This window comes from Cyprinodon tularosa, unplaced genomic scaffold (genome assembly GCF_016077235.1).
Source record: "Cyprinodon tularosa strain WSP-4 unplaced genomic scaffold, ASM1607723v1 ctg23, whole genome shotgun sequence".
NCBI classification, from domain to species: domain Eukaryota; kingdom Metazoa; phylum Chordata; class Actinopteri; order Cyprinodontiformes; family Cyprinodontidae; genus Cyprinodon; species Cyprinodon tularosa.
The window spans coordinates 959250-985831 of NW_024038861.1; the positions used below are offsets into that span (position 1 = coordinate 959250).

At 34.2% G+C, this 26582-nt stretch overlaps 1 protein-coding gene across 5 annotated transcripts in view; it reads left to right on the plus strand.

Moving 5' to 3' along the window:
* Positions 1-26582, plus strand: part of ctnnd2a (catenin (cadherin-associated protein), delta 2a) — a 300110-nt gene that overhangs the window by 109894 nt on the left and 163634 nt on the right. For 3 of the 5 annotated variants that reach the window (XM_038286754.1, XM_038286751.1, XM_038286753.1), the window contains exons 4-5: positions 15529-15563; positions 18641-18745. In XM_038286754.1, coding sequence (XP_038142682.1) covers positions 15529-15563; positions 18641-18745 — 140 coding nt within the window. The remainder of the gene's footprint in view (positions 1-15528; positions 15564-18640; positions 18746-26582) is intronic. The other 2 variants (XM_038286752.1, XM_038286755.1) reach the window with 1 other exon arrangement.

A 26582-nucleotide genomic window follows, 5' to 3' on the forward strand; every position in this document is an offset into this window, starting at 1 on the left:
TAATTTTCCAAGATTGTAGATCCTTTTCTGTTTGTTTCGTTTTGAGACTATATAGCCATGTTAAATAAAGGCTCTTTTCTTTTTGCTGCTCCATTTGTTATTTATATCTGTTCCTGAAGGTGTCAGCAGCTGGTGACTCTGTGTCGGCAGCAAGGAGACAGAGGCCTTTAGGGCCAACAGCAGTGGCAAATTTGTGTTGCTGTGCCCATGTGCATGTGTGCTTCTTCATGCTGAAGGGATTCAGGGTTGTTTGGTTCATTAAACATGCAAATGCAAGCTTATCTCCCCCCCACACCAGATAGTGGGGAAAATAGATAAGAAACAAACCATGCCAGAGTGGCAGACCGAGTACTTTCAGTGTGATGTGGGGAAAAAAAAAAAAAGAAGAATGCATTGAGACAAAAACACAGATTAAAAATAGAAAGCAGAAGTGTGGAAAAAATATCTTAAAGTCGACAAAAATAAGCTTGGTTTACATACAAAAGCTAGGGGAGGTAATTTCTCTTAAAATTTGTTTTATTATTTTCTTTATTTATACATAAGAGATCTATGATCACATGATTGTGCTGTAGATGCAAGGTTTTTGGCCTCTACATTGTCTATTCATCATCTTAGGATAGTTTTTCAGTTGTTTTGTTCTTCTAAGTTAAACATAGTGATAAATTGACTATTGGAAGGGGAATTCTGTATTATTTGTATTTATTGATGTGTTAACTTGTGTCTTATTGGTCAAAGGAATAGTTTGGTTTTCTTCTAGCAACACTTTTTTTACAGCTGTGTTTATCTTCTCCCTGTTAGGAACATCATATACTGCTGTTACCCAGAACATAAAATATACTTTTCTTAGAACTCAGGATGGACTCCCAACCCTCTGACATTGTGCTTAGCTTGAAAAAGTTTCGTACAGTTCTTACACTGGAAAAATGATCTAGAAATAAGTAAAAATATCTTGTGTATTTACCCTTAATTAGTAGGTAAATTATATAGTTTGCCAATGGAATGAGTATTTTTACTCTTAAAATAAGATAATTAGATAATATGCACTTGAAATAAGACAATGCAATTATGTTTTATTATTTTAAGTGTAAACTGTCTTGTTCCATTGGCAAAATGTCTGTTTTACCTCCTTAATCCAAGAACAAATGCACTTATTTTAAGAAAAAAATTACTTATGTAGATTTCGATTTTTTTCCCGTGTACTTGCTACATAATTTTTTTTGTCCCAAATCTAACATGAGTGTAAGCTTTCATGCAGCAAAAAGTGAAATAAACCACGACTGTAAAAAATCTACTTTTAGCGTGGGATGTTCTAAAGAAAGCAACTTTCTTTGTTTTACTTACAGCAAGTTCTAGGTGAATAAAAGTATAGCAGAAGAGCACCAACTTTCATCAGAAGTTACACTTAAATCACTGTCAGTGAAACAAAGGTAAACTATTCTGTCTTGAAATGATTCAGTGATCAAAAGTAGATTAATGCTTGTTAGAGTGAACTGGACGTGACAAAGTGTAGAAGCTTAGGGGAGTTTGAGGGAGGTACAGTAGATGGATGTGGACATTCAGAAACTAGAGCACTGTGAGGCAGGTCATAGGTGTTAAGGTGGTGGTGACTGCATGGCTGCTGGTCTGTGATAAAATGAGAACTTGGAGCTGTAAAAATACCCTCCTGATGCACTTCTGCTTGTATTGGATATTTAGTCATCCTTTACTAGCAGCTGACAGATCACGCTTACACTGCAAAAATGGAAATATGTATTTTTCTTAAAATAAGTGCATTTGTTCTTGAATTGAGGAGGTAAGTGAGACACTTTGGTCATGAAACAAGATAAATTACATTTAAAATATGATTTTTGTTTTCTTTTTTCAAGTGTATATCATCTAATTATCTTATTTAAAGAGTAAACATACGTACTCATTCCATTGGCAAAATTATTTTATTTAATTACTCAAATTAAGGGTAGTTAAACTTCATTTAAGACATTTTTATTTATTTCTAGATCTTTTTTTGCAGTATAGAATTATATTATCTGAGGAAAAAAAAACATGACATTGACATTCCCTATTTTTTCCTTATCATTTGCTTTTCCACAGGGGAAGATGTTGGAAGTTTGTGCAGTTTATCCATGTTATAATTAACTGTGCATAGAGCTTATGAAGGTCCAAACCCATTTTGAAGGTGTCCTTTCAGACATATGCAGCTTATAGTTAGAATTTCACAGCTGTGAGCAAAGGACCCATTCACACATTTTGTCAGATGAGATTTTTGTTAAATTAAACTTTCTGAAATTTGATTTATATATTTTTTTTTTTTTTTACAAGATTGTATTAACATTAAAAAGCAATAACATAAAGAACAAGCAGTAACTTAAGATTTCAAACTTTAGTTTTTGCATTAATAATGATTTGTTTTCAGTTTCATTGTAACTGCAAAATTAGACCTTTTAGTACATAAAGGTAGACTTTGTAAGTGATTCAGATGATAACAATAAAGCCTGGCAATATTATTCCAACTGGGCAAAAGGTCAAAACACCTAAGGTCTTCTTTGAGGTTTAAGAAGCCAATGGTTTTCTAAAGTGTAAGTGGTACAGACGTGTCGTTTTACTGCATCAGAAATATCTAACATCATAATCTCAGGAAATACAATTTTGAATGTTATGATATTAAAGCATTACAGAATTCTAATTCTGTTATTTAAAGGAAACCAAAAAATAAACCTTTATGGCCCTCAATGGAAGCAAGATCATGCTTTCTGCTCTTGGTTGTTTGCAGATATACAGCAAAAGCAAAGAACAAAAACAACTGTACCCACATTTTTTTTCCACAGTATATATATAATTTTTTGTCAAAGTTAATAAATAATTGCTTCTATTTCTTCTGCGTTTCATCAAATTGTAACATTTGGTGAAAATGTACAAATTACTGGCAAGTCAACTGCTATGCTACTGTATAGACACTTGGCATATGTGTATGTGTGTGTGTGTGTGTATGTGTGTGTCAGATAAAACTGAGAAATAGATAAATGCTGATGAGTCATTAACCAATCATATACTGAAATATATTGCAATAGTTGGAGCAGCTAGCTTTTCTCCACACTAGTTAATTATACCTTCAGTCCCAAGGTACACCTTCATGTCACACTGGATCATTTTCATCAATCAATTTAATGCATGCATCCATACATTCACACATAATGACTCTGTAGGAAAGGCATGCTGATACTTATTTTTTTTCTTGTCTGATATACCACTATAATTTATATAGAGGTATCTCCTATTTGTTTGATAAGTAACAAATAGAAGCTGTTCAGTGAAGAATTAAAACGTCAAGCTGCTCACTAATAATTCTTGCACTTTAAAAGCACAATTAATGCATGTTGTATTTTTCAACTCATTTTGCAATAGAGTAAGTGGTAAAAAAAAAAAGGAAAATTAAATTTAATAAAGTGGTTAATTATTATTATGAAGTGTAATTATAACAGAGAGAATAGGGGAAAAACAAACACAGTATTTATATTTATAGGAGCACTCTCTCTAATATGACTTACTGAGTGCCAAATCTAACTTAGATGATTGTTTTTCTTTCCTTTTTTCTTTTTTTTCTAGTACAATTTCTTTTTTATTTACATCTAGGGCTGCAACAACGAATCGATAAAAATCGACTTTTAAAAGCGTTGGCAACGAATTTCATCGTCGATTAGTTGTGTCGCGCGATTATTGCGTCATCCGCCGCGCCGTCATCACTGCCTCTTGACTGAAAGAGGAAGAAAAAAAAAAAGGCAGAGCGAGTCAGCGCCGCAGGTGCAGTGTTGCCAACTCAGCGACTTTTCAGACCCCTCCAGCGACTATTTTTCAAAAAAGCGTTCTAGCGACAAATCTGGCGACTTTTTTCGGTGTCACTGGCGGCTTTTGGAGACTCTTACGTGAAAGCATGTATCGTTCCTACTCTGCCGTGGGGCGCCTCCCCCACCCCAACCGCGTTTTCCCGCAGGAGTCCCCCTCAGCGCTGCAGTCAGCCTCAGCGTCCAGACTGCAAATGAAGCGCGCATGCACCGGGATTGACGGCGCAAATTGATCACAATAATTAAAATAGCCTGCGCTTTGTAAAGCGAAAAAAGTCGTAACATGCAACTTTTTTCAAAAGAAATTAACATGGCACGGAACCACCATGTTTGTTTGGTTTTAAAGTGGGGAAACGTAACGTTAGTTTCTCAGGTAGCTCATCTGATGCTTTCCTTACCTTGTTAGTAGGTTACAGACAGTGATAAGGTTGGCTACTTATTTTACCTTTAATTTCATTTGAATTAGCTTAAGCAGCGTTTATATTTTCTTTATAAATAAATTAACTTGCAAATTATGAGGGCAAGGCTTTTAAAGTTTAAATCTTCTGGCAAAGTTAAAGTAAAGAAGATCCTGCAATTTATGGAAGTAAAGCAGAATAAAATCCAGCAAGATCAGTAATATGTCAATTAATTATCTGCCACATTCCCATGTAAATATCTGTCTTTGGAGGATGTGTGTTTTACCACCCCTAGTTCTCTCATTTTTATTCCAAATACAATTTATAATTGAATCACAGGTCTATTTTTATCTCTATGGTTCAGTATTTTCTCAAGCAGCAACTTTAACTGCTATACTTTCCTGTCTTAAAAGGCAGAACTCTTCTAGTCTAAAAAAACTAATTTGTTGAAATGGGGGGGCCTATTGTTTGAACCCCTTAGGGGCTTTTAAAAACAAAAATGTCTTTTTTTGCGCTTTATGAAACAAAGTACCCTATATTTTGTGGATGTACAGCTACATTTCTCATGTGAGTTTGCGTAGTTTTAACACAAACATTTATTTTTCATATTGCACCAGTACAGTTAACGAGCAACCTGTACTTGTGTGCTTGTTTGTTCTGTCTAAAATGTTTATTTTGGAATAAAGAGGTTAATATAAAAAATATTTTTTGTCCGATTCATCGATTAATCGAAAAAATAATCGTCCGATTCATCGATTTTTAAAATAATCGTTAGTTGCAGCCCTATTTACATCCCAACTATTTACATATCAAGCTCAAGAGAAGCCCATGACAGAGTGAAAAAGTTCTAGATCCTGTCTGGGCTGAATTGGTAATAAGGAACTGTGTAATACTGTGCTTTATCAGCGGTTGATCAATATAATGCTCAGGGAATATAAAAACCCTCCCCCCCTCCCTACAAATACCATCGAAACACCAAAGCTAACCATTTTGTTTAGTTTTCCCTACAACTGCAGTAGCCTACATTATGATTTTTCCTCAAAAGTCCATCCATCCATCCATCCATCCATCCATCCATCCATCCATCCATCCATCCATCCATCCATCCATCCATCCATCCATCCATCCATCCATCCATCCATCCATCCATCCATCCATCCATCCATCCATCCATCCATCCATCCATCCATCCATCACGCTTATCCCAACCGGGGTCGTGAGGGGTGCTGGTGCCTATCGCCAGGGTACAGTCTGGACAGGTCGCTAGTCCATCACAGGGCAACACAGACAAACAGTTAATTTAACAATACATTTTTTTGGGACTGTGGGAGGAAGCCGGAGTACCCTTAAAAAAAGAACCTACGCATGTACAGGGAGAACATGCACACTCCTTGAACAACCTCAGGCCGGTAATCAATCCCAAAACCTTCTTGCTGCAAGGCTGTCCTTGAAAATCAACATTTCCAAATTTCAATTCACACATTTCAATTGAAAGTCTTATCAGTTGGAAAGTATGTGAAACAGTAAGGTTCCCAAATCTTGCATTCAACATTGATGCTACTCTTTTCAATAGTAGTTAAAACCTCCTACTTTGACCATTTGTATCAGCTCTATATTATATATATTGCATAAGGTCAGTTTCAGATACTATTTCCAAGTATTTGTAGGACAAAATTTTTTAATGCTTTGTATTTTCACAGAATGCAAAATAGGCTTTTATGTTAGAACCGTGGTCATAACAGCAACAGAGAATATGAGGTTCCTCAAGCTAGAAACTAGAACACGTTTACCTTGGAAATTGTGCAACTGCAACTTGTTTATTTTGATATTCAAGGATAATAGAACATATATCTGGGGCTCTGTTTAGCCCATCTGATACGTTGATAATGAGTCTAAACTTAGACGATAAAAGTGTATTCATGTTTAGCAATCTTATACTGTATATCTAACTATATCTCAGAAAAGAAGTATTCTTTTTGCTCCCTAACTGACAAGGAAAAACTTTGTGTGTATATATATATATATATATATATATATATATATATATATATATATATATATATATACATATATATATATATATATTTCATTTTATTATTTTTTTTTTATTATTATAAAAAAACAAACATGGCTATGAATCTCTGTGAATGAATAAACCGTATTTTGTCCATATCGGTCTTAAAGACTGTGTTGTCGGCTAAATAAAACTCATCTTGCTTGTCTTGTTTGGTCATATGTGCAAATCAGGGTAAATACATCTTAATGATGATTAGACCATATTTAGGAATGAGTAGGAATTTGGGTCTTTAGTGCTTTTCTGCAGGACCAACTGTCCAGGATTTTTTAGAGGTGTCGTTTTGCTTCAGGACACCTGAATCAAATGTTACCTCCTCAGCAGCAATCAAGGGACTTCTCAATTGAATTGAGACTGGATTTGGAATAAAAGTCAATGATGAATGTCTGTCTGCCTGTCAGTAATAAACAGGTAATACTAATGATAACAGTTATTCTACAATATACTCTCAGATGTATTACCAGTGTATTAAACATGAAACAGGTCCATGTTTAACACACTGCTGCAGAAGCATCAGCAGTATCAGTATAGTAGTTCTGTAGATGTTACTTTTTTTTGTCCTGGAGTAATAAAATCAGACATGACAAATGACTTTTCCCCCAATAATTATTGTTACAACTACAGCTTAATGGAAACTTGTCACACTATATTTCTTAAAACTCCTCAGTAAATTATATAAAATTATACTGTAATGTTAAATCTAGTGTATGCAGCTTAAGATGAAGATTTCAAAACAAGGTGAATATTACATTTATTTTTTTATTTTTATTTTTTTATGTCATTAAGTAGCATGCCCAAAATCCTGGACCTATAACAGGTGTGCTTTATTTTACTCCTAACAGTATTTCGTAAATAAAATACGCCTCAGCTTAGGATTACACTTTGTTTTACATACAATGGTGGTTTTAGTCTGGTTGAATAACATGTCAAAACATTCTTTCTCTAGGCACCTTTGCAATATGAGAATAAATATTAGACAACCCTTGTCTGTTTGGAGCACAATAACACAGAGTACAGCAAGTGTCAGGCTGCCCTTCCCTGGTGAATTATGCATGGAGATATTCTGTCATTATCTATGTCAGAGCAAAATGGCCATTATCCCCCTGTCATAATATGAATATTAGGCTAGTGCATTAACAATGTGCTGCAGATTTTCTGAACAGAATTATGTTAACCAGCATGATTTCTACGCTTATAAACAGAATTACAAGTTTAAAAACTGTATAGCAGGCTTATGTATACAAAAGGGACATGCGGCTGCATTTTTTTTTATAGTACTTTTTTTGTGTTTATGTATTTGCTACATTTAGTTGCATAATATGATATTTTACAAACAATGAGCTTCATAAATAAGTTTATCTGAATGTGGTTTGTTTGTTCCTTCTGTACCCAAACAGAATATGGTGTGGCTAAGTTACTTTGTTGGTTTTTCCAGTCGCTTTAAATAATCATATAGGATAAAATATTTAAGGAAATGTGTTGCAGCTTGTAGGAGTATTCATACAGGTTTTGACCAAGACGTCTTCGACCTTGTTATGTTGGAGACTTTTTATGCAAGATCTAGGACCTTGCATTTTGATTTAAGTAGGTAGTCTAAACATTTGCATGTTATATGTTTGTTAGAAAGATTCAATTGAGAAGTAGAAAGTTTTAGAGTTAACTTATTGGAATTTTCAATACCATGATGCTTGTCATAAGGGTTTTGTTCCAGCTGTCAAGCTTTATAAGTTATTTTAGAACACTTTGACTATAGACAATAGTTCTCTATCCTAACTGTTGAACTGTCATTCAGCTGTCATACTCACAAAAGTTTGTTCTCAGCCTTGTTTGAGGACAATAGACTCGCTTCTGAATAAAGTCTGAAACACTGAAAGCACAAGGATGAACATGCACAAACCCACATACTGTGAAAGACAGGCCATAGTCATCCACCTAAACAAAACACAATATGCCTTTTACCTTAAGATTTACCTCATTTTTTTTTTATTTCTTTTGGTTTTAATGTAGATTTATTCCATCATTCTACAATATCATCCCAACCCCTCCTAACAAAAAGACATTTTTAAATATATATCCTCCTCTCACTCACACATACAGTAACACACTCATTACACCCACTTCCTAAGCGGAACATAAAAGCATTCTGCTCTATGATGACTGACATTCTAGCGCTGCGGTGTCACACAGTCATCCTCATGATGACGATGAGGGGCAACAATAGTTCTACCCTGATAACTACAGAAGCGATGATATGCACAACAGGCAGATTAGCTAGAAAGGGTAGTTCTCATGAAATCCTTTACCTGATTACTCTTGGCCCATCCCGTTCACATGGTACCAGTTATCTTAAAGATTGTTCAAATTTATCATAATAGAAAAAAGTACTGAGTTTAAAATCTGTATCCATCTTTTAGATAATATATTCTGAGTATTATTTTAGTTAGTTATTTTTTGTTTTAAGATTGTATTTATTTCTAGAAGGTCTCATTCAGACTGAATTCAATTTGCAATACACATAAAAGTTTCCACAACATAGATGATTTTTGTGGCAATCTAAATGTGATGTTGAATTCCCCATAATAGTTAAAACAAAACAAAACAAACAAAAATTACCAGAGTAGGAGTAGGTTAACAATGACAAAAAATAAAAAGCACTCATAGATGGAATTCTGATTTCAACATAAATCATTGAATTTATTTCTAAGGAAAACTTAAATATTCTCTGGGTTGATTTTAAACTAATATAAAAATACAAAAATTATTTAGTGGAATAAAAAAAACAGCTTCACTTCTTCAATATAAAAACAGGGGCCAAGCCAAAACCCCAGCTGTCTTTTCTCCTCTATCACAGCTGGAGGCTGGCCTGACTAAAAGGAAGGCCCTAAGCAAACTATCTAAAGTATTAATAATATTTCTCCTACAATCGCTAATTATTTCATATTATTACTAACATTTAACAGTCTTCAAATACTTTACAAACAGACCCCAATAGGTAAATCGTGTGACATTTGAGACAGTTTTGAAGTTGTGCAAAATATCTGTAAGGAGGCTTTAGTTCCTCAATATCTTGGTACCAATATAATAGGTGCTAAGGTGTTAGATGGAGTAGCCTAATGCAGTAACAGCCAAAGCCCTGCACACATTTGTAATTTCAGAAACTTGTAAAAGACTTGAACATGTTACTCTGAGGTAGTTCAGCGTATTAGTACATTAGCTGCTGTCCCACTCCAGCTTTTCCAGACTGCATGACTAATGGCTGCAGCATAATTAGACATTATCAAATAGATATCTATTATGAGATAGCCAAGAGTTCATGGGTGTTGCCCTCATTATTGCAGTTGGATGCTGAAAAGAGGGAGAGGGATAATGATGATGAGAGAAAGAAAACAAATGAAGCACTCATAACTGGACACAACTGCAGTGTTTACCAGTTGCAATGCCTTATATTTCCAGAAGATGTGTGTTACGTACAAAATGTTCTGCAGGACTGGCTATCCTAATGCTACAGTAAATCTCATCATGGCCACATCAAGAATCTGATTGCCAGTTTGTTGCCAAAATCGTGGACTACAAAAAAAAACATATTTTATTTCCATGTTGTTGCATCAAATAATTCTAATGTCCGTTTTAAATCAGGTGCAAGATTGATGGTGCAAAATATAGAGCATAAAATATAAATATGGCTTTGGCTCACATCATATATAAGGGTTTTTTTTAATTAATATTGGAATCAATTTTAAGCTTTGTTAGTATCTCTAGGTATGTGTCTTGTGCAAATTTGCAATTTCCCACACACACAATAAAAAAATCAATTTATTTGACATTATCCAACAAATGCTATGATGTTAAAACAGTAACCTTAAGCTTTTGTTATTAGATTCTAATGTAATCCTAGTTTAATTTTATTTGTAGACAGACTCCATACTGACAACTTATTAATAAAAGACAAGTCTTTTTTAGTTGATGCTATCTGCGAGAAGATGCAAGAGTCTGATTTGAGCAGAACGGTCAGAGTCCTGTTGCTCTACTGTAAACTGAGGACAATTTACCTGTTGTTTAAAATTTCAGTAGAAGGGTTTGATTTAGTTTTCACATATATCTTTTTTAGGACTGTGATTTATGTTTTCATGCTTCAGTTTTTTTTTTTATAGAGTTGATAGAAATCCACAATAGGAGTAGCTACTGCTTTAAGCAAACTTAAAACAATTTAACCAGTGTTGATTTTTTTATAATACTAAGGGACATAAAACGTTTGACAGATTTGACACAGTTCTTTTTCAAAATTCATATCTTATATATGTATATTATATATGTCCCAAAGTGTTTTAATATTCAAACATGTTGATTTTTCAGGAAGCGGTAGAGGACGCTGTCTGTCGATGTCGGCTGTCTAGTGAATTTGAACCTGTCTCATGAATACTGCCTTGCTGTTAAATGTGAAGCACTGCTTGTGGGGCGTGCTGTTGTGGCGTAGCTGCCAAAGATGCAATGTAGTGGAATAATGCTGCACTTATTAAATCTCTGGGGTCTGTTGGTACTGTGAGGTTATCATGAAGAGATTTTCTTCTCTCACTTTTTTCTGCATCCTTTACCATAGACACTGTATCACTACTGTCTGTACAGTTGTCTTGCCTTTGAAATGAATTGTAGAACATGGAAAAACTTTTTTCCCAACCTTTTAATCATTATCGCTTTTTCACCAGAGTAATGATTAACATTTGTTTTTAATGGAGCTCCTCCTTTTAATCATTTTGTTTGTTTTCTTAAAAAGCTATTGATTTAAACTTGCCCAAGCCTATAAAAAGTCAAACTGTGCACTCACAATGGATAAAAACACAGCTGTTACTAAACCAGAATTTTTGTGCTTGCAAAACAAATAGATAAAAAAAAAGAAAGAAGCATCAGATAACTCTGTATTAGCTTTTTCTCTTCAGCCAACAATAAGAGCAAGCTTACATTTAAAATTCTGTGGACAGTCAAATAAATAAAATAAACAAATTATGCCTTTATGTTTGTTGGAATAAAAAGTAATGATGAACAAATTGCCTCTTTGGAATATAGGATTACCCTTTAGTTACTATGGCCTGAATCAAGAGTCTTTAGTAGTTCATCTAAACACTCATTAACTGTTACTAAATATAAACACTTTGGTATTTAATAAAGCAATATAACTAGTAAAAAAATTAAAAAACAAATCTATTGAATCCTGATCAATACTTCCTGCTATATTCTTATTAACCATAAGAATATTTAAAAAGGTAAAAAAAATTTTTTTGAAAAGCAATCAAAACACGCATTCTACTTTATTACACAAATGTTCAATATGTCAGTATGTATGATTCCAAAACAAAAATTTATTATTTTATGTCTGCTCTCAATACGTGCCAAAAAGTACTCTACATTTAAAGGTCCCATATTATGCAAAATTCACATTTAGTATCAGTCATATTTGTCCTGAAGCATGTGTATTAGGTCCACAAATGACATGAAATAAAACATTTCATCTCCATCATTGCCTTTCTCCACCTCTTAGCGATCGTGTACTGTTGGAAAACATTCCCCTTATGATGTCATCAGGGGGAAAAGCTGTCCAGAGAGCTCTGTAGCAGCCCATCAGTCAAGCTACAGCCTTCATCTAGTGTATTATTCCGCGCACCTAGACGCTATCTTTACGACCTCTGACTGGATGTCAAGGTTGCGGGTTGTAGGGGTGCGGCCTTTGAGAAGACAGAGAGTGGAAGGCAAAAAAGGCTTATTTAGAGGAGTTCTGTGTAAAAAGTTTTTTGGTCACGGCTGTCTGATTTGAGATTAATTTTCCTAAACAAATGGTACTAAGAATAAAGGACAGGCCAGGTCTCCCTCGAAAAAGATATTTATCTCAAGGGACATCCTGGTAAAATAAAGGTTAAACAAAAAAAAAAAAACATATTTGAGAGTGATAAAATGCTACTTTGAAAGAAACTTGTAAGGCCTTTTTCCCCTATCATTATCTTATAAGCCACACTCAAAACAATTTAAGTGTCCCATAATATTCTTATACATTATAGATTTAAAAATAAAAATATAAAAAATGAGGCTTCCAGATTGTTTTTTTTTTACATATGTCTACAAGGGGAAACAACAACATACATATTTTCTTTAAATAAAATCATGTGTGGTAGAGCTACTCTTAACTCCAACAACCCCTTTAAAATAAAGGTTCTTTAACCATTTTATAGAACTATTTCTGAATCAGATTTTTAAGTTAAAAACAGTGTCTCTTAGTGTTTCTAATAATGAATCCATGGAATTCCTTTAAGTGTGTATGAAGTACATATGAAGACAACATTTCCATTTTGCTCTGTTTCCAATCTGCAACAAAACAAAAAGAGGCCCTTGGAAGTCACCAAAAATCTACCCAACAATTATTGGGTACCACCCTTAGTATGTGCAACTGTTTTTTGGGGTATTAAACCAGAAAGAAAGCTGTTTTGTCTTACCATCAAAAAAATTAAAGCAGAGTTCTAAATGCTATTTGATCTTTAAATGAAAATGCGTGCTTTGGTTAGATATCACTAAGACCAAGCTTATAGCCATAAAAAACATCAATACATGGTTGAAAATAGAATGATCAAATACTACCTCACATGAGTTCCTTACTGTGTATTTTTGCTTTATACCTTACATTTTTAACCTTACATACTAAAATCTGCACAAACAGAAGGAGAAAGAATAAACAAAGAAATAATTGTGTACTTTCACAATGCAAAAACAAACGTTACATCTATTTGCCAATTAGTTTTCCTGTAGACTTTGGATTGTTTTTCTTTTAATTAGCTCCACTCTTTGTCTATAACCCTCAATGTTAACAAAAATAGGTTGAGTGACTTAAATGTATTAAGGCAGATACTTTTTCTTTCTTTGCTCAAATCTTTTACGACATTTCAGGAACCATTTGATTTTTACTCTAAAATGTGAACTGACAGTTATTCTCCTTTGGGTATTTCAGCAAGGTAATGTTCCAAAATGTAAGACAAAAACAATAACAGTCTCAAGATCTAAATACATAAGGAGACTGGTGAGGTGAGGGGAAATCAAGTTGTTTCCAGGGGATAGGTGAATTGTTATGTTGAGAAATGTTACAGGAAATTTCTGACCAAACAACCTGTCTGTTATTGACTCTGACCTTTTGAGTACTCACTGTGGTTAGCAATCCACTCTCAAGCAAAAAGTACAATTCTTCAGGTCAGTCAGGATAGCAGGAAGCCAAATTATTCTTAACATGTTAACTGATCAGAAATTCACTGACCTAAGCTTTATTTATCTTGCTCAAGGTTATATAGAAATTGAGATTTAACAGCATATTTTTCAGAATCTTCAAAATCCTTAGGTTGGTATTAAAAGGCATTACCTTCTGACAATAACTTGGCATTGACACCATAAACAAGTGTGCGTGACTCGAAAGTTAGCACCCTAACAAATCTCAGTTATGGTTTTGCCAGGCAGAAAAACAACGGGTAAATCAGAAAACATACACGCAACCCTATGATCAGACAGAATACAGAGATAGATGTCTGTCTCTGTCAGCATTGATTAGTCGGCACACAGTTCAATAATTTTTTCTAGCTTTTTCGTTCAACCTGTCTGTTTTTTGTCATCTGTCTCTTTCTCCCTTTTCAACCAGCAATAATCCCTGACATAGATAGACTGTTTGTACTCTCATGAGTGTGGCTATACAGATTTGTTCATCAACATCATCCATTTAATTTAAAGACACTCACATAGCTAACTGTTAAAGACCACCAATATATATATATATATATATATATATATATATATATATATATATATATATATATATATATATATATATATATATATATATATATATATATATATATATATATATATATATATATATACATATATATATATATATATATATATATATATATACATACATACATACATACATACATACATACATACATACATACATACATTATTAATTTATTTATTTATTTATTTATTTCTTCAAGCCATGAATAGGGCTTGAAGGAAACCTTTTTTAGAAGTGGTTATTTCTGCATATTTATTATGGATGCAAATCTTATTGGCTTCATTTCACTCACATGCTTTCTTTCATAATGTACTATTTAGGCTTAGTGGTTGATGACATCTTTGTACCTGGTCAGTTTAACTGATGGATGGAGCTATGCTGTGACATATGCAGAGTGGAGTTTTGATGAGCTACAAAAAAGGAAAAGACTGAAAACACTATTGGAGAAAACTGAATTTGTCAGATCACAGAACTATTTTGTTTCTGCTGAATATCCAGATTCTGAAAAATTGTCTTTATCTGATACTGTTGCTAAGAAATACTGAACTACTCTTTACTTTTACCTACAATGACTACTTGAACTTGATTGTCTGCACTGACTTTGCATGTACAAATATACATATACTGTATGCACTATATACCTTTTTTTGTCATGTTGGAAAGTCTCAGAGCTATGCAGAGTATCTCAGGCTTTGGAAATTCTCTGTTGTACCAATGTTTCATCATTGGGTCAACATCACATTGTACACAGCTTTTTGAGAAGATTGAAAATAAATAAGTGCTGCTGTCTGACATTTTGTTTCCACATTTCTTTCCCTGTGATGACATAACTTGTAGTCCAACGTCTTACTTGAAATGATGAATAATTATTTGACTTTTACATGGAACATCTTCTGTGAAGTATGTGTGCTGATACATTTTGGAGGAGTCTATGCTGCCATATTTGTGTTGATTTTTATATCCCAAATCTTTTTCTTAGGGGGATAAAACAAGTCAGACACATATCAGTGTGCAATCACATTCAATCACAGCTAAGCCCTCAGCCTCTCAAGGGGGGACCTCTTTATTCCTAATCACACTACTGATCTGCTGCTAATGGTTACATGTTTTTTTTAATATTTTTTCAATCTGTTTTTCATATCAGCTCAGTTGATGCTGGTAAAAGAAAGTGAAGCTAATTGTACCCTTTCAATACTATTAGTCTAAGCTTGATTGTTATATATATATATATATATATATATATATATATATATATATATATATATATATATATATATATATATATATATATATATATATATATATATATATAAAGTGTGATATATTCTTTTTTATGTTTTAACTTTGGTGACTGTCTTTTCGCTTTGTAGCAATCTCATTACTATTTGTGTCTCATTTTAGTTCGACAGATGAGCAGTTTCGCTGGAATGCTCAAGGTAAAGTTATCTTTAATTCTTTGTTTTTATCCTTACATTCATGTGTTTGACAACCAACATATTGTGTTGTACATTGTTTCAATGCTCCCCCCTTCAATCATAGAAACGACAGTCTTTCATGAGTATAAAATATGTCCCCCTTTACAGTTTTCGAGTTTTAACCTTTTTCTTACTGGTCAGTGTTTCTAATCATCAAATACACTAAAATTAAATCTGACTTTATTCACAAAGAAAAAAAGCAACCTTAACAACTTGTGACAAAAACAATAATTGACATAACTGATTGTGACCATCCATCCATCCATCCATCCACCCATGCATGCTCCAATATGGTATCACAAACCTAAAAAAATTATGTGCTAGTTGAATAATGGAGAAGCTATTAGTCAGCTTTATATATGTTTTAATATATATCAAAACTATTTATTTTCTGAGAATATATTCAGTTAAGATCAACTATGCGAATTAAGAAACACCTAGAAAAAGTACACTATATTATATTATTTTCCATGTGAAACCCAGATTGTCCATGCTTCTTTGCCTTTTCTTAAAAGTGCTTTAAATCAGTCCTACCTCTCTTTATCCATGCTTTGGTCAGACCCTGGTGTTTGAAAAAGGATGCAGGGAAAGCAGGGTGTTAGCTTCACTACTTGCAGTTAGCCGAGCCTTGTAGCTAAACCAGGTCCTGAAAAAAGATGTCGCCAGTCTTTCGCAGGGCAACCCAGAGACACGCAACCATGCACAAAGACACTCATACCTAAGGACAATTTAGAGAAGCCATTTAACCTTAGTCATGTTTTTTGGCTTGGGGGGGTAGCCAGAGTTCCTGGAGAGAACCCAGGCATGGATAGTGAGAACATGCAAACTCCATGAAGTCAGACCCCCGGGCCGGGAATCAAACCCAGAACCTTCTTGCTACAAGAAGACAATACTACAAACAGCATTTCTTTTAATTCTGCTGTAAATGATTTGCAACTTTGTTTTAATTCTCGCACTTTGGTAGATTTCAGAAATGACATAACATAGCATCAGTTTAGATTTCAGTCTAAACTTTGAGTAGGCAACTCCAAAACCTTCTGTGGTGATTGTTTATGAACAGCCATTAATCTTGAAGATTACCTGTTGGGCAGCAGGTCGTTTCTTGAAATTGGTTTGTTAATTTTGTGCCAGATATAACAGGATGCATAACTTTTCAAAATTTGACTTTTGTCTTTTCAGTCTATAAAACATTGTCTTCTTTCTGCTGAATTATAAGTACTGACCTTAAATAAGCTAAGTGAGGCCTTATTATAATTTTTTTCCCTCTAGGTTCTTTTATGACCTCCTGGAAGTGGTTGATACAGTATATCCTTGAAGTTAGTTTGGTAGGACTGTTTTTTTTTTTCATTTATGAAAAATGGTCCTTAGAGGGGTCCATTGTAATCTTGCAACCTTAGAAATCACTTTTAACGTATTATGTACTTTAAGGCTATGCTCAAACGGTAGGCCTTAATACTCACATCCGATTTTTGCTGATATAAAATTATTTTTGCATGGTTGTTAATAATAATTTGTATATGCTACAACGGTGGTCTCCAACCCTTGTCCTCAAGATCTACTGTCCTACAGATTTTAGATGCATCCCTGCTTCAACACAGCTGAATCAAATGATTGATTACTTTTTAAAGCCATTCATTTGATTCAGCTGTGTTGAAGCAGGGATGCATCTAAAATCTGTAGGACAGTAGATCTTGAGGACCAGGGTTGGAGACCACTGTGCTACAACCAATCGGACTTTAGTTTAAGGGCTGCAGGACTAAAAGCAACCCATGAGTGCCAGAAGGGAATATAGACTTCACTCAGCAGTGCACCATTTACAGAAGTAATAATGGGTTCTGGCCCCTGTATATGAATATAAAGTTGTTGAGTAAATGGAGTTGCCAATATTAAGACAAAACAGAACAGCTATTTAATAGGGTTTACCCCCCCCGACCAAACACATACACCGTTTTGTTGTTTAATGTATTTTCATATCAAAAGTAGAAAAGGGAATTTGTCTCTGCAAGAAAAAATGTAGTACAAAGTGCTATTTATGTCTGTTTTAAAAACATCATCAATGTAAAGATTTCCCATCTTACCCATTTGTCCTGGTTTTGTTCTTCTAGTGTCATTTGTCTGTGTGTCAAGATCTCCATCCCAGATATTGAAGTTACAGTCCAGATCCATTTCTTAGTTGTCAGATTTTCAGAATCACACCATCTCCTAAAAAATATTTTTTTTTACCAGCACCAGTAAGAAAAAAATGACAAAACAAATGACTAAATACAGAATTTCCCAAATATAAAGTGAAAAAATATAGCTAAACCCACTGATGTGATAAGTTTTTATTTTTAAGTCTTTAGTCCAACATTTATTCTGTTTACAATGAGTGATAATATAAAACCAATAGAATCCTGTAGTTTTCATATATATAATTTCCGGGAAACTTTAAAAGAAGACATATTTTAGAAAAAATACACACAGCTCTTATACCATTATGTATTCATTGTTTAAAAACACTCAATCCTAAAAAATGTGTTGATTATGGGCTGGTCAGTTTGGAATGCACAGTTCTGTTATATTAGATTCATTACTCACTCCAAAGGTCTTTCTTTTAGATCTTAAAGTTATAAAAGACTGTATTTGTTTATTATCAGTGGAAGGAAACAATAGTGTCATTAATTGTATGAGGTAAACATTCTCAATGATTTCTGGCTTGTATGGGAATCTGTGTTGTCTTATCCTTGAGTCTGTTAATGGTTTCATCTGCCTTTTGCTTTTAAGTATGTTTGGACCAACAATTTGGTTGCTTCAGGTCCGCTTTGTTATAAAATTATTTCATGGACCTTTTCTTTCAGTGTTGCTTCTCAATTTTATTCATAGCAATAGTTTTTGATTTTGTGTAGTTTTGTGTTGTTTTGCTAATTGTTCATTTTTAGCTTTTTGTAAGTATCCAATTCTTTTTTTTTAGTTTAAGATCTTATGATATTTACTTATGAGTAAAATTGATCTTTTCTTTCAGTCTTTCTTTGACTTTCTTCTTGTTCTTCCCTTCCCAGCAGATGGACAGAAGGACATTGAGGATGAGTTAACCACTGGTTTAGAGTTAGTAGATTCCTGCATTCGCTCTCTACAGGAATCAGGAATTCTTGACAGCGGTGAACGTAAGTAAATTCTTAAGCCTCTTTTTGCATGTGTTTGAGAATGCAGCATTTTAGTTTATGTTTTTTCATTATTCCTAAATTAGCGTATTTATACAGCAGAACACAGGCTTTTAAATAATCCTCAGTTTTTGATTGTTTAGCAGAACCATTATTAATTGTGTGATGAATGAATGATTAAGGGAAGTAATCTCTACCTGCAGTTACTGTTTGGGGAAAAATAATTAAAAAGCATTTAATTAATTCCAGTTTATTTTATTTATGTTTTTTCTTATTCTTTTTATAGTTGCATGCACTGATATTATTATCGCTTCTGTTGTTGTTTTCCTGAAAAATTCAGTCCTATTGTTTAAATAGAAGGCTCAGCCATTGTTTTGATTTTTAATAAAAAGTTTGATTAGAAAAGCATTTCTTTCAAATTTAATATATTTTATCTGTTATTAGGATTGATTTTGTCCTAGGTAAATAAAAACCAAAAAAATTTGAATAAAAGTTGTTTTCTAAGGCTTGTCACAACAGAAACGCTTGGAAAGACAGTAAAAGGTCAAAAAACTCTTAGCCGCCTGAAACTATTTCGGACATGAATATTTAAAGGAAACGTCAAGTGATAATTTTTTAATGTAAGTTAGACAATTAACCCTTTTATCAACAGAGCAGTTAGTGACAAACACAACATGCAGTTTTAGGAGTAATTAGTAATTAGAAAGCGTGTCCAATTTTTCAACTTTGTTTGAATAAGATTAACAAATAAATGGAATATAATAATAACATAATCTAACAAATATTGAAAGGCAGTTCCTGTGCAGTGTAAGGTCCTGCTAAATGTTCTTGGCATTTTGTTTTCAGGTCATTGGTTTTGGAACATGGCATTCCCATTTTACTTATTGTCTGCTGACCTTTTTGATACTGTAGCTGATTTCTCTGTAGCAAATGGCATTTAAAAACATCACTGTATGAAGACTTCCATATAAAGCTAAAAATGCATGGTTTTTCTTATTTCCAGGAGAACCTACTTAAAGAAAAGTATCTATTTTCATCAATATGCTATCATGCATGGCTGTAATCATTATTTCTGCATCCACAAACACTTTTTGTATGACTTAAAATTAGGCATAAATCTTGGAAATATGGTTTTGCAAGATTTACCTAATTTCTTCCAGTTTTGCTGGACAAGCAAAGCCTTGTCTGTTCAAATATTGCTAAACTAGTGGTAGACGTAACAGATTGTTAGAACCCTATTCTGACTAAACTGAAGACACTTATTGTAAGTATTTTTAGTGTGATAGTTTCAAACCTCTTTTTTGTTTTCAGTTTTAGGTCACAAAGGGTGAATTTGGATATAGATTTGGCTTAGCTTCTCCTGAGAGGGTGTGTGTGTCTGTACAGTATGTTTTATGTTTAATGTAAAAGCTAAAACAAATCTCAAAACAGTGAGCAAATGAAGCGTTGACATGTTAATGTCTTCACTGAAAGGCTGCACAGAACAAGGGATCCTTTTACCCTGCCTTGTTGCTTGTAAGGTGTTGATGCAGATTGATACAGCAAATAATTATTCTGCAGAGACACATTATGAAATGTTCTTGTCATAACAATTACTACATCAGCACCAGCCTTTTTATTATGCCATAATACTCTTCTATGTATACAGGGTATGCAAGTTTTCATTACTACATATTATCACCATCTTTTTTGTATATTCTAATAGTCCCATATTTACTGAATACATACAATAAAGAAGCCATTTATTATCTGACTTAAAAAAAGTTTAGTAAACTTTAAGAGAATGTCACATTTCTGCATAGATGCAATTAGAAAATGATGAATAAATGGTAAAATACCTTAAAGCAATGCATTTTTATAGTTGCAACTTAAATTACGACTTAAATTAGGTAAGCAAATTAATTTGGTGGTTAAAAATGAATGTTCTATGAATACCAGAAATCAAGTCTGTTCTTTTGATGCAATGTCTTGAAACTAACAGTCATGCCTTTATTGCTTCCAATTTTGATTATTCCAACACACTACTGGTCATCCCTCTTTCTCCTGCCCACTGTCCAAAATGCTACTCATGAGCCAAAAGGAGTCATGTTAGATCTGCTTTCTCTCCACCACTTCTTTGTAAAAGCTTGTATTTGTCTCTACAATAAATTCCATAATTGTCTTCTTTAATAGTTTGCTATGATCGCCTTTAAGCTGTGGGACAGGATTACAATCAGAATTTCTCCCATCACATTCTTTTATTTGACCAGTTTTCAAAAAAACTAAGGTACACGGTGAAAAAAAAAAGAAAAAGAAACCGCTTCGATGAAAAAAGAAATGTGCTCATAAGTCCAAAGGTTGTGATCCTGCATAACACTGAGTCAAAACGGACGACAGGCAGTTCAGGAAACAATGTGTTTCACTATAAAATCACCAAGTATGAATAAAAAAATTAAGTGGAAAATTATGATAATGCTGGCTTAAATGATGATCCTTTTACCTCATTACTTTTTTATATATCAACTCTAAAGGAAAACACATGTCAGGGAACTTATATGGTTGTCTGACAAAGAGTATCAAATTTCTACATTCAATTCAGTTTATTTATATAGCGCCAGTTCACAACACATTTCATCATAGGCACTTTACAGAAACAATTCGACCAGATCATTCAATCAGATTGGTTCAAAGTTTTCTATCTAAGGAAAACTATTTGATTGCATTGACTCATTGACTCAAAGGAAATCCTTCACACCAAGCATGATTGTAGCGACAGTGGAGAGGATAACTCCCTTTTAACAGGAAAAATCCTCTAGCAAAACCAGGCTCAGTTTGAGCGGCCATCTGATGAGGGCTGACTGGGGTTCAAGGAGATAGAAGCAGAAAGAAGCAGAGATACAAAAGGCAACTGTCAACCAGCTCCACAGGCGGGCAGACGAGCTCCAAGCCAGCTCCCATGTCTGAGGATGAAGAGAGCACATCCAGCCAGTCACAGTCAGAGAAACAGGATTATGCTGAAAAACAGCCCAAGCTCCAACATCTATAAATAAAGGAGTTTATGGCAGCAGCACAGCTAATATTTCTCTCCAGGACGGTGTCCCAGCCAAATGGGAACCGGCCAGATGAAGCTACTATGAGAAAAAGCAGAGATGGCATAAAGTTAGACATTGAACTAACAAATTCTGCAGAATGGGAGAACAGAGATAGAATGAAGCAGAATGATGAAAAACGATGCCTATGTCCTCCAGTAGTCTAGGCCTATAAAAGCATAACTATAGAGATAGCACAGGATAACCTGAGCCAATACAGCTATAATCTTTATCAAAAAGGAATGTTTTAGGCCTACCCTTAAAAGCAGACGGAGTGTGTGCCTCAGGGACTAAAACTGGTAGTTGGTTCCACAGGAGCCTGATAACTGAAAGATCTGCCTCCTATTTTTCTTTATGGAATTCTAGGAACCACTAGTAAACCTGCATATTGAGAGTATAGTGCTCTTTTAGGAACATAAGGAACAATCATATCTCTGATATAAGATAGAGCTTGGCCATTTAAAGCTTTTTATGTGAGAAGGATAAATCTAATTCTACTCTTGATTTAACAGGAAGCCAATGAAGAGAAGCCGTAGTCCGGCCTTGAAGTAACAACTGCATGGACCAGTTTTTCAGCATCACCCCTGGGCAGGATATTTCTATATTTTGCAATATTCTGCAGATGAAAGAAGGAAATATAGAAACCTCTTTGATATGGGATTTAAATGACAGACGCCAATCAAAAATAACACCAAGATTTTTTACTCTATTATTAGAGATCAATTTAATCCCATCCAAAAGAAATGACTGAATAATCACAAGACTCTAGTCTGTTTTGTCTGCATTCAGGAGCATAGAATTAAGAGTCATCCAGGTTTTTATGTCTTCAAGATAGTTTTAACTTTTTCCTCAATTGGAATTATTTTGATTTCAATTAGAATGACTAATTAATGATTCGCTCATTTAGGAGTATTTTCTAATTTATTTCATTTAGTTTGTAGAAACAGTAGTGAAGCTGCAGAGAGTTATGTTAAACTATGATGCTGCTTCCTGGTCTTCAGCCTATCTTTTCTTGTACATAATAACACAGGAAACTTTAAGATTAGGTATTTTTGTAAAAAAAAAAAAAAAAGGAGAGATAAAGGCCATCCATTCACTCAGCATTACTCATTTTGCAATCAACTAATCCAACAAAAGCCTTTGCTGCTAAAAAGTGGGAAGAATGATAGAACATTTTGAGCAATCCAAAATTGTCCAATGGTTATCATGAGTACGATGTCTGCTGTAAGCATTACTACAAATTTGAGATATTTGGCACTCCATAGTTTTAGGGCAGGTTTAGGGCTAAGGCCCAGACTCCCATTATCTGATTTACATTTGTCACCAGCTGGAGAGACACTGTGAAACAGTTTGGTTTTGGACAAGTGCGTCCAATGGATAACTTTGAATTAAATACACTGAAGTCTAGAAGTAATGGAACAGGTTTTAATTTGCGACAGACTTTGATCCCAAAGCTCATTTTAAATATTACGTAATATGTCAGAAGTCCATCCATCCATCCATCAATCCATCCATCCATCCATCCATCCATCCATCCATCCATCCATCCATCCATCCATCCATCCATCCATCCATCCATCCATCCATCCATCCATCCATCCATCCATCCATCCATCCATCCATCCATCTCCAGCAGTCTTTGTGCAAATGACAGGGTACACCCTGTACAGGTTACCAGTCTGTCCAGATGTCAAAAGTCCATGCCTCTTTATTTTAATTAGAAGGTGGTGTCTAACTGCAGAAGATAACTTGACAAAGTGAGGAATTAACTGTTTAGAGGTAGGGAGCTTTTTTATACTGTAAGCACGCAGAAGCTGTACTAATAAGACAGGGCTTCAAAGTGGGAGAAGTGTTTTCTAACAAAATTATGAGCTTGCCAGTATGTTGAAAATAGGTGGCTAGTGGGGAGTCCAACATTTGATTGGAGCTGCATAGAGGAGTAATCAACCTTGCCACTATAAAGGTCCTTCATAAAAGCCATGCCCTTAATTAACCAGTGCTTAAAGACTATATCCATTGTGCCTGCTTTGAAAGCTGAGTTCAGAAAAATGGGAGCATAGATGGAAAAAAGAATTATTATCTGCTTGAGAATCCTGAATTAATTTTTATGCATAGAATTATCCTCAAGTTGTTGGAAAGATAAAGAGAGAATGGAAAACAGGGCAGCAGGAACGTCTTCATTTAGCAGCCAATTAGACAATGAGACCACCTCTTCAAACCTTGGAAGATGCGATCTAAAAAGCCCAGGTTCTAATATTGTACACCCAGTAGTAATGGCAAAAAGCAGAAAGGCCAAGGCCACCCTCAGCAGCGTGTTTATGTCGGTGTGACTTTAGAATTTGCATTTGGTTACCACCCCAGAAAGAATGAATGATCATAGAATCTGTACTCGTAATTTTCTGATTATGTGGGATGCGGCCGTGGGGGGCGACAGTCTCAGCAGAGACTCCAAGATTTCCCTTTCCCTAACTAGTTTAATATAGTCTATTAACTTTAAAATTGAAGGAGTAAGATTAATGGGTATATCTTGAAATAGATATACCTAATTTATTTCATTTACTTTTGGGAGGAACAACAGGAACAACAGTTTTGCTGTTTCCTTGAGACCAAACAAAGAATCAAGGAAAGAGTTTACTCTGGTCCACCATTGTCCAGTAACATGAAGACTTTTGAAGGCAAACTTAATAAAATACTTTGAGGTGATGTGGCGTGAGTCCATTTGTTTTTGCAAACCCATTACTCTATTTGCATAGGAGTTATCTGCGGCTTTGTTTCAATGTTTTTTTTTTGCATTAAATCTATTTCATTTGTATTTTTTTTTTACCTCTCAGTATTTTGAACAGTTCTTTAGTTAGTATTTTTTTGTGGATTATTCTTAAATCTGACATAAATTTAGGTTAGGATAGAATTCTTGAAAACATTCATCCATCCATCGATTTTCTGGCACGCTTAATCCCAAGCGGGGTCACGAGGGATGCTGGTGCCTATCTCCAGCTGTCTAGGGGCAAGAGGCAGGGTACACCCTGTACAGGTCGCCAGTCCATCGCAGTCTTGAAAACATCAATACATTTTTTTTATTTATCTTCGACCAAATTGCTTAATGGTTAGAACAGAAATAGTTAAGACGGTAGAGTTACAGTGGGTACAGAAAGTATTCAGACCCATTTAAATTTTTAACTTTCTTTTTCTTTGCAACCATTTGCTAAAATCAATAAAGTTCATTTTATTTCTCATTAATGTAAACTTAGCAACCCAGCTTGACAGAAAAAACACAAAAATTTTTTTAACATTTTTGCAAATTTATTAAAAAAGAAAAACTGAAAATTCAAATCTTCAATATTACACACAGTAGTTGCATACTGTATATTACATATTAGCTTTTTATTTAAAATCATAACGATAATTCGTTGTAAAATGTCATATATGTAACATTTGTCTCTCTATGAACATCTCCACTTCTTTGTAACTAACAATATAACATACTACTTAAACCAACCTTGCTATCCCTCAATCATTGTGCCAAACAAACTTCACCTTGCAGTTTTGCTAAACATCCATATAGATTATTTTCTGATAACAAAAAATAAACACCCAAGCTGAGTGACGATGAGTTTAGGAGTTTCTTCTCTGACTGCGTAACAAAAAAGTGCCGTATTAATAATTCATAAAAAGCTGGGGGTGATTCATGATGAAAGAAGACAAGCCTAGTGAAGGCGAGAGGCAGAAGAGTTGATCCTGGCTCACAGAGAACAGACGCAGAGAGGGAACACGATCCTGCAGAGAGAGGAAAAGATTAATACAGAGCAAGTAAATATATGACGGAGGGGAAGGAGAATAGTAATATGTATTCCCATATTTTTATTTATTTTTCTTTGATTTGTTATGTGATGAAATACACCATCATCTCACTAAGCTCAAAAAACAACTGTCTATTTTTTATTTTGTCTAATTTATGGCAGTTTGTATAGCCCATTTCGAAAAGTTCCTCTTAATGATGCTTGTTTAGTCAGTAAAAGTAAATCTGTAGCAGAAGCTCAGTTCTTACACTCTTCATTAGATTATGAAGCGTTGGTCAACTTATAAACAATGGATCTGCCAATGTTTATTCTTTGTTTTTTATGTTTTTGCAGTATAATTTTAGTTATAATTGTTATAGTGCACTAAAAATGCACTGATCAAGGTTTTACTTATCTAATCCGATACCTGAGATACATGATCCATGAACCATATATCTTTCCATGAGAATGAAGGCTTTAGCCTTGACATAAACATTTTAAAAAAAGGTAACAAATGAACACAGATATAAATGTACTTTATATTATTAACAAATTGGCAGCAAGGAGAAAGAAACAACAGTTCACTGTAAAGTAAAGTGGATTGGATCTTCAATATCTGATATCAAATCACTGATATCCGATCCAGCTAATAAGTCAATATTGAAGCCGATGTAATTCAGGTATTGTATCGGTGCAGCTCTATCAGCACTGAAGGGAAATTTGATTTAGTCGCCTACTTAATTATCCATTACCTGCAAAATCCTCCTGTAATAGTAAGGGTGGGGGGAAGTTTAATGATTTATTCTTAACTTGCCAGTTTTACACAATGTTAGAGTGGTCTGAAGCAGTATCAGTGGGAAGGTAAATAAGCTGTGTTTAAGTTGTTAGACCTTCCCTCCACCATAACTTTTCTGCTCAGCCCTCTTTTTCCCTTCCACTACATTTCTCCGCTCCTCCTTCTTTTCCTATTCTCTGTGTTCTCCTGTGTTTCTCCCT